The sequence below is a fragment of the Rhinolophus sinicus genome, chromosome 8 (assembly GCF_057876585.1).
Source record: "Rhinolophus sinicus isolate RSI-liver-muscle chromosome 8, RSI-T2T, whole genome shotgun sequence".
NCBI classification, from domain to species: Eukaryota; Metazoa; Chordata; class Mammalia; order Chiroptera; family Rhinolophidae; genus Rhinolophus; species Rhinolophus sinicus.
This window is the reverse complement of record NC_142508.1, coordinates 51,915,956-51,923,977: the sequence shown is the minus strand read 5'-3', so window position 1 is coordinate 51,923,977 and position 8,022 is coordinate 51,915,956. Positions and strand designations below refer to the sequence as shown.

The following is an 8,022-nucleotide window of genomic DNA, read 5'->3' as shown; positions in this document are numbered from 1 at the left end:
TGATTCAGCTCAGCATCCTTTTGTTGTAATAAAACCATAACCACATCTATAATGGATTTGCTGACTCTGTGAGTCCTTCTAGCGAATTATTCAACCTGATCGTGGCTTTGGGGACCTCGGAACCGCACTTCCCTCTCCCCTACCTGTGTACCCCAGGATCACTTCCCAAACAGACTCCTTGCTTGCAAAGCCATGGCCCAGGCTGTGTTTCGGGGAGAACCCAACTAAGAGAGCAGACAAACCAAAGCCAGGAGAAGCCACACAGCCTGACAGAAGCCAAAGAAAACAAACATGAACACACATGCCATGATCAGAACACTCTGTGGGGTGAGGGGGACACCAACAATTTGATGTTCTTTAAAAAATACAGGGGTTTACTAACAATTGTCACCCCAATAAATTAAAAAAAAAATTAAAAAGAAAAATACAAGGGTGGCCGGTTAGCTCAGTTGTTTAGAGCGTGGTGCTAATAACACCAGGGTTGCCGGTTCGATTCCCACATGGGCCACTGTGAGCTACGCCCTCCTTAAAAAATTTTAAAAATAAAAATAAAAAAATAAAAAATACAAAAACCATTGCCTTCCATCCTATTGTCAGGAGCGGAGCTGGGACTCAAATGAGGTCCATGTAACTTCAGAGCCATGTACTGGTCACATCCAGGCTGACACTGTGGTCTGCAAACTGAGGGACCCGAGACCATCTAAATGTTCTTTACCGGCCAGATCTCCATGATAAGTGATTCTCTTAAACCCACCTCTGTATCCCGGTGTGCTCTATCTCCTCTACCCAGCCCAAGAAGCAGGGTTCATCATTTGTTACAGAGAATCTTTATTTATAATGCAAAAAAGAAACTAGAAATCATTTTTTGGATGGCTTCAATATCTGTAAAACAACTTGTAAAAAACGGAGCCACTCCTTTGCAAGAAGTTCTTGTGTGTGTTGACCTCCTGGGTACTGCCTGCATGGCCCAGGAAGCTGGGGTGTGTCCAGAAGAAAGCTTCTCCCTGGCACCCTCGTGGCCGTCACCATGGCCCTGGGGTCCGGAATAACGTGTTGGCGTTAGAGGTCCGGTCCACTCAATGGGGCCGGGGAAACATCGTTCTGGAAGCGTGCAGGGCTGGTTCCTTGCTCCTTTTGCCACACCTCTTCTGGTTCAGTGCCGGAATCACTCCATTTTCCTATCCAGCATACTCAGAACATCTGTCCCAGGCAGGTATGCCCCCCCCGGGGGACACGTGGAATGAGAGATGGCCAGAGCAGGAGCCAGTGCTGACAAATCCCCAATCTGTGCCTCCTCCTCAGGCTTCAGGGTCTATTTCTCCATCTTCCGGACATGACCCCATCTCATCCAGCCAGACTAGGAGACAGAGAGGGGATCAACATCTGGATGGACCCCCATCCCATCCAGGACCCCTTTCCCTGGGGGCTCCGGGGCTGGTGCTTCTGGGCTCCTTGTTTTGTACCACCACCCTGAGCTCCCCACCATATGGGCCAGGGTGTCAACAGATGCTGAGAGGGTACCCCAAAGATGCTGGGCTTCCTAGGATTTTCCCCCACACCCCTCAGCTCACACTCAGTGCCAAGCTCTCCTGGTCCCTGGCTGAGGTCCCTGGGATTATGTACCCTTAGGCCCAGCCTGGGCTCACCTTCTTTAAGCCCAGGGCTGGGCAGTTCTAGAGACAGGAAGTTTAGGCTCAGAGAGGGGAGACCTGCTCCAAGTCAGCAGGATGGTCGGGCAGGGCCGGGGTTCTCTCCAATGCCTGGGGAAGCCTCAGCTATCTGAACATCACTCAGAGCCCTCAGGCCTGGAGGAAGCGCCACCCAGGTCTGGCGGTCTTTCCTCCTGCCCTAAATATCACTGGCAAGAAGACAGACAACACACCATGAGAAATCAGCCCTTGACTTTCGTTGTCTCAAATCCTTCACAATCTCTCTGAAGCACTATTACTGTCCCCATTTTACAGATGGTTAAACTGAGGCTCAGGGAGGTGGAGCTGCCTGCTCAAAGTCACATGCTGATGAGTGGCAGAGCCAGGATCTCAACTCAGGGTTTTCTGACTCCAAGCCTGTACCCTTTCTCCTATGCTTCTCTTCTCTGAGTGGGGAAAGGGTAGGGTTGAGTCTGAGCTCTGTCTCCGAACAAGACAAGAGGGGACTCCTGTGCTCGTCCCTTGGCACTAAGCCATCCTGGAACTGCTTAAACTTAAAAGAAACCTTTCCCAGGGTTAGGAATCCCCCTGGGGACCCAGGGCCTCCAGGCTCTCACCCCACAGACCTTGTAGAGTAACCACAAGTGTCCCCGGCACTCACACGGATCCAGGAGCAGGGAAGGTGGTTAGGATCCCATTTCACAGATGGGGATACTGAGGCTCGGAGAGAGAAGGGAGAGTAATGGCAGAGCCAAGGACCTGGGCCTCTATTACCCACACTGAGCTCTCTGATGCGACAATGGAGCAGGAGTCCAGCTCTTTTCCCACCTTGCTATATGCCCTTGGGTGAGTCACTCTCCCTCTGAACCTCAGTTTTCTCATCTATAAACTAGAGAGAAGGGCAGTACTCACAGCCCATTGGGTTGGAATGAGAATTCAATAAGATTTGTAAAAAGCATTCAGCCCAGTGCCTGGCACTTGGGAAGGTGAAATAGGAATCAATCCTTACGATTATAATCCTTACTGAGCATGGTCCCGCCCCAGTAACTGCACAGGCCTGGCCCAGAGTCCAATGTGTTTCTCCAGGTCACTTGCCCTGGTGGGCAAGCTGAGATCCAAACTCAGCACCTCTGGAAAAGTCTGCCCAAGTGCCCCTCACCAGACTGCCATAAGCTCCGTATCAGCCTTGTCGGCCTCTGTCCTCCACACAAAGCCACACAGGACTCATGTCTGCATGGCTAGTTGGCTGACTGATGCTAGCCACTGGGAGGGCGTCTAAACGAGGGGTCCCACAGGGTGAGCTCCAGATCACAAAGCCTGGGTCGGAATCCCAGCTCTGCCACTTACCAGCTGTACGGCAAGTGTCTCAACCTCTCTGAACCTCAGCTTACCTACCTGAAAAATGGGGATGAAACCTGGACCTAACTCAGTTACTGTGAAGACTCAATTACTGCGACAGAACCATTACTTTATTATTGTTGTTGTTATTATTATTCACAACAGCAGCCTCAGAACCTAGCACAGTTCTGGCTCAATTAATCTGTTTAATGAATAAATGAATAATTTGTCCCAACAGCTCCAATAGTATCTACAGGGGGGGCATGTGGAAGCACCAATTTCAGCCTTTCTCTCTCACCCTCTTTCTGTGAACAATTCTATCTTCTCTCCCCTTTCGGATGCGAGCTGCATCCAGAAGGCCCAGAGATCGGTCCCAGTCTGGCGTGGGTGTGCTTCCAAGCCTGTCCTGTCCAGCTGAACTGCGGTGGCCAGCAAGATGGAGCACTAGTCGCCTGGCAGGCAGGGGAAGGCACATCCATCAATCACCTTGGCGAGCCCACCCAGCCCCATCCATCATTCGCTCGGCTGCCGGCAGGGGCTGTCTAGCTAATTACTTAACATGCCACATCTTGCTGAGGCTGGTGCCACGGCGAGGGGCCCATGGTGGAGAGTAATATCCGAGGGTAAATTTTTAATAAACCCAGGGGAGGTGGGAACATGAGCTCAGACCCATGGCACAGAAAGGAGCTGTCCCCAGCCAGATGCCCCCAGACCTGACCTTGACCTGGCCTGGCCGCGGGGCAGGGTCACCTCACCTGTCTGCCTGGAGTCCCTTCGCAGCATCATGCCCGTGGGGGTCGGGGGGGTGATGATGATGTTGGGCACATCCAGATGTTTGTCACTCAGGACGGGAGCCTCATCATGGCTGCTGCTGCTGCTGACACACATTTTAAAGCCTGAGAGGGCAGGCCATGGGACACACACGTACACACACGACAGAGAGACAAGCATCAGTGGCCGCTGGGGAACTGCCTGCTGCTGGCTGCCTGCCTCCCTCCCGCCCCTCATCGTCACTGTGCGTCCTGACAACTCTCAGGAAAGAGGTCACTGCAGTCCCCACGTCACAGGTGAAGAACCTGAGCACTTGACCTTGCCTAACTTGGTGAGAACAGTGAGTTTTACCCGCTTTGTTCACTAATGTAACTTCAGGGGCTGAAAGAGTGTCCGACACATACACGTGGTAGGTACTCAACACATGACTCTGAACAGATGAAAGCAACAGAGCTTGAATTATAACACAGGCCTGTCTGCGTGGAAGCCATGCATGGTTACCTCTCCCACGTATGATTTTCTGAAAGAGTGTGTGTAAAACCAGTGTTGTTTCTTCTTTGTATGTGACACTGAATTCACCAGTGAAATTGTCTGGGCCTGGAATTGTCTTTGTGCAAAGACTTTTCATTACAAATTGGGTTTCTTTAATAGATATGGTGCTAGTCGGCGTTTCTGTTTCCATCTTGTGTCAGTTTTGGTAAGATGTGCTTTTCAAGGAATTTTTCCCTTTCCTCCAAGGTGTTGAATTCGTTGTCTTCCCTTTCCCATAAATTAAGTAGAGGTAATTTGGCCAAGCCTAGTCATAGATCTATAACACTGCAGTACCCACACCATTTACTCCACCAAACACCTTCCTCCATTCTTCCCATCTCAGTCAATGACATCACCGTCTGCCAGAAACCAGAGCAGTAGCCACAGTTTTTCCTTCTCCTCTTCACCCTCCAATCCCCAGCCAAATTAATCAACCACCAAGCCCACAGATGCCACCCCTCTATATCTCTGACATCATATCTTCTCCCTCCTCATGCCCCTAACTAGTTCCTCTGCCTCCTGGCTTCTCCCTCTTCAATCTGCCCTCCAAACAGCAGCCAGAAACTGCCAATCTGATCCTGCCACATACCTACTTAGAACATGTGTTAGTTCTTGACAATAATTTACAAGCAGCATTTTCCAAAGTGTGTTCCCTGGAACACTGACCTCCTGAGGCTCCTTCAAGAAGGGGTTTCCATGATCAAATGAGTTTGGGAATCCCATGTATTTGAATGTTGACTGAATCCCATCTATTCCATCCTTTTCTTGTAGATTCCCATGCATGTTAGAAAATTAAAGGCTCTGAGAAGTCCTGCAGTAAGAAAGCTGTTTTAATTGGGCTTAACCTTGGCCTTCCTAAACTTAACCTTAGAGTCTGTTAACATCTTACAGAATCATGAATCAGAAAATACATTTTGGGATATGTTGATCATGAAGTCAGCTTCTTAGCCCAGCTTTCAGCCTTCACAATCTGGCCTAAACTACCTGCAGCCTCACTTCCTGCCACTTGCCCATATTCCCCAAACTGCTCACCGTTCCTCAAGTAAACTGGGCTTGCCAGCCCCTTCATGCCTTTGCACAGGCTGTTCCCCCTGCCTGGAATGCTCTCTTCCTTTGCCAGTGAATTCCTACTCATCCTTCAAAGTCCAACACAATAGGCTCTTCTTTGAGAAAGATGTCCCAGCAAATCTGATTCCTCCCTCTTTTGTCTGTATTCATTCATTCATTCATCAATCTTCCAGTTCTAGTCACACTGTATTGAAATGATTAGTTCTTAATTCTAGCTCCCTTTATTGTAAGCATCTGGAAGGTGGCCACTCTCTCACTCATCTGTGTTTCCCTTGAGCCTAGTACAGTGCCTGGGACAGAGCACGCAGGAGTGCTTTAAATTTAAATTGAAAAACGTCAGGCACCATTGAATTGGGGGTTAAAATCCTTATGTCTATACTCTACCACTTTGTTCTTTGCCCAAACAGCCCCAGACTGGGATTGAATCAGCTCAAGTGTCTGAGCCCCTGGCCAACAGCAGGAGCTGAGCAATGGGGTGATTGTTATTCCTGCTGCTCCTCAGGCCAACCCTGAGCACCATGGGGACTGTGCTCCTGAATGGCCCCTGGAGGGTCAGTGTGGTGGTTCTCAATGTCTCCCAAGAAGCGGAGTCTACCAGTGTGGGATGGACCTAGGATGAATTCTCATGAATAAGAATGAAAATGTGATTTCCAAGGGGAGGTCATAAAGATACGACTTCCTCCTTGCTCTCTTGCTCTGGGGAATGCCAGCTGCCATGTTTGAGGACATGCACGCAGCCTGTGGAGAAACCCACGTGCTGAGGAACTGAGGCCTCCAGCCAACAACCGCGTGAGGGAGCCACATGGGAAGTAGGTCCTCCAGTCCGGTCAAGCCTTCGGATGACACTGCAGGCCTGGCCGACAGTTTGAATGTAACCTCACAAGATACCCTGAGCCAGAACCTCCTAGGTATGGCATTCTTGAATTCCTGACCCACAGAAGTTATGAGATGGCAAATGTTTAAGCCACTAAGTTTTGGGGTCATTTGTATTCATTAGAATTCATCCTAAGCAATAGATAACGGATACAGTCAGCACAGCTTGCCTGTCCTGGGAACCCCAAACCTGTTTCCTCCCTGGGGATCCCCTGTGGCCCCATGAATCTACCAGGCTGGTTAGTTCTGTAGGAAGAGGCCCAATCAGACTACAAGCTCAAGAGCACCCACCAAGGCCATTCTTCCTGCAATCTTATGCAAAGGCCCAGAAAGTAAAACAAATAAAAGCCACTTGGAGGAGGCCCTCCCGTTATCACTGGTAACAAGTCAACATGTCCCGATCATGGCTGCATGCCAGCAGCATCAAGTGCCCAATCAGCACTTCTTTGGTTTCATAGCTACCCGTGAGGTGCAATGGGTAATCAGCCCCATCTCACAGATGTGAAGACTGAGTACCAGAGAGTGTAAGAACTTACACGGAGTTGAACAGCAGTGTATTACAGAGCCAGGATCTGAACCCAAACCCAAGGTTGTTTGATTCTATAAGCTGGCGCTTCTTATAACTACAATTCTATATAACAGAGCTGGCAAACTTTCTGAAAAGGGCCAGATAGTAAATATGTTTTACTTTGGGGGCTATGCAGTCTCCGTTACAACTACACAATTGTGCCATTGTAACTGGAAAGCAGCCACAGAGATGTGTCAATGAATGGGCATAGCTATGTTCCAATAAAACTTTATTTACAAAAACAGGCAGCAGGCCAGCTTTGGCCCTGGGGCTCTGTGGTTTGCCAGTCCTGTTCTATCATATGTGGGAATCTGGGAGTTTGGATCGGGGACATGCACGGTGTCCTAACAGATAATAACAGAACCTGAAAAACCTAAGGCTCTTAAATACCAAAAACAAAACCCAAAGCCTGGCTGCTATTGGGTAGTGACAATCCCAGCTTCTGCAGGGCGGTGGGCTCCCTGGAATGAATGAATTCACGTAAAGCACTTGCCCAGCGAGTGGGGCCCAGGGGATGCTCAATCCGGTAGCTTTTCTGTAATCATCCATAAAGAGCATCTCCTGGAGTGCTCACCACAAAAGGAAGCTCTGATTATTGTTATCGGTGACAGGAGGGGGCCTCCCTGCTCAGTCTCCAAGGCCCCCTTCCTCGATGAAGGTTCCAAAGTTCCACAATAAAATGCTAATGGAGAAAACCCACACTCCTCCCAGGGCCTCCCATTTGCATTTTAACGTGTTTTGGGAGCTTGGCGACAAAGCCACAGTCTTAATCGGGAAGCATCAGGTCACTCAGAGTGGGCCCAGGAGATGCTGGAGGCAGAGAGGAGAGAGGGGAGGGAGGAGGGAAGAGGGAGAGAGGGGAGGAGGAGGGAACAAAGAGGGAGGGGAGAGAAGAGGGAGGCGGAGGGCGGGACTCCAGCTCCTCTCTCATTCCGGGGCTGGGCTGAGCTGCCTCCAGGCAGAGGTGGCAGAGCAGGAGGGAAAAGCTCTCAGGAGATAAAGCCGACTTTGGGGATTAACAACAAATGCCAGCCGTGCCCCAGACCAGGAGCTCACTTGTGCTAACGCCAGAACTGTTGTTTGTTAATTACATACCTGCCTCAGGCCATTAAGAGCCCATTTTCTGAGGGGAAGGACTGGGCTGGGGTTTTAGGGGGCTAGGTCGCTGCAAGGAAGCAGGGGGCAAGAAGGGGATCCCAGTGCCCCAGAGCCATTCAAAGATTT

At 50.1% G+C, this 8,022-nt stretch overlaps 1 protein-coding gene across 2 annotated transcripts in view; it reads right to left on the bottom strand.

Moving 5' to 3' along the window:
* Positions 1 to 811: 811 nt before the first annotated feature.
* CLMB (calcimembrin) overlaps positions 812 to 8,022 on the bottom strand; it is a 31,504-nt gene continuing 24,293 nt past the window's right edge. The window contains exons 3-5 of one of the 2 annotated variants that reach the window (XR_016022024.1): positions 3,743 to 3,883; positions 1,647 to 1,858; positions 812 to 1,357 (exon numbers count right to left, since the gene is read on the bottom strand). Coding sequence is in view for 1 of the 2 variants with exons in the window: in XM_088800205.1 (XP_088656331.1) it covers positions 1,299 to 1,357; positions 3,743 to 3,883 (200 nt within the window). In the remaining variant the exon portion in view is untranslated. The remainder of the gene's footprint in view (positions 1,358 to 1,646; positions 1,859 to 3,742; positions 3,884 to 8,022) is intronic. The other variant, XM_088800205.1, reaches the window with a different exon arrangement.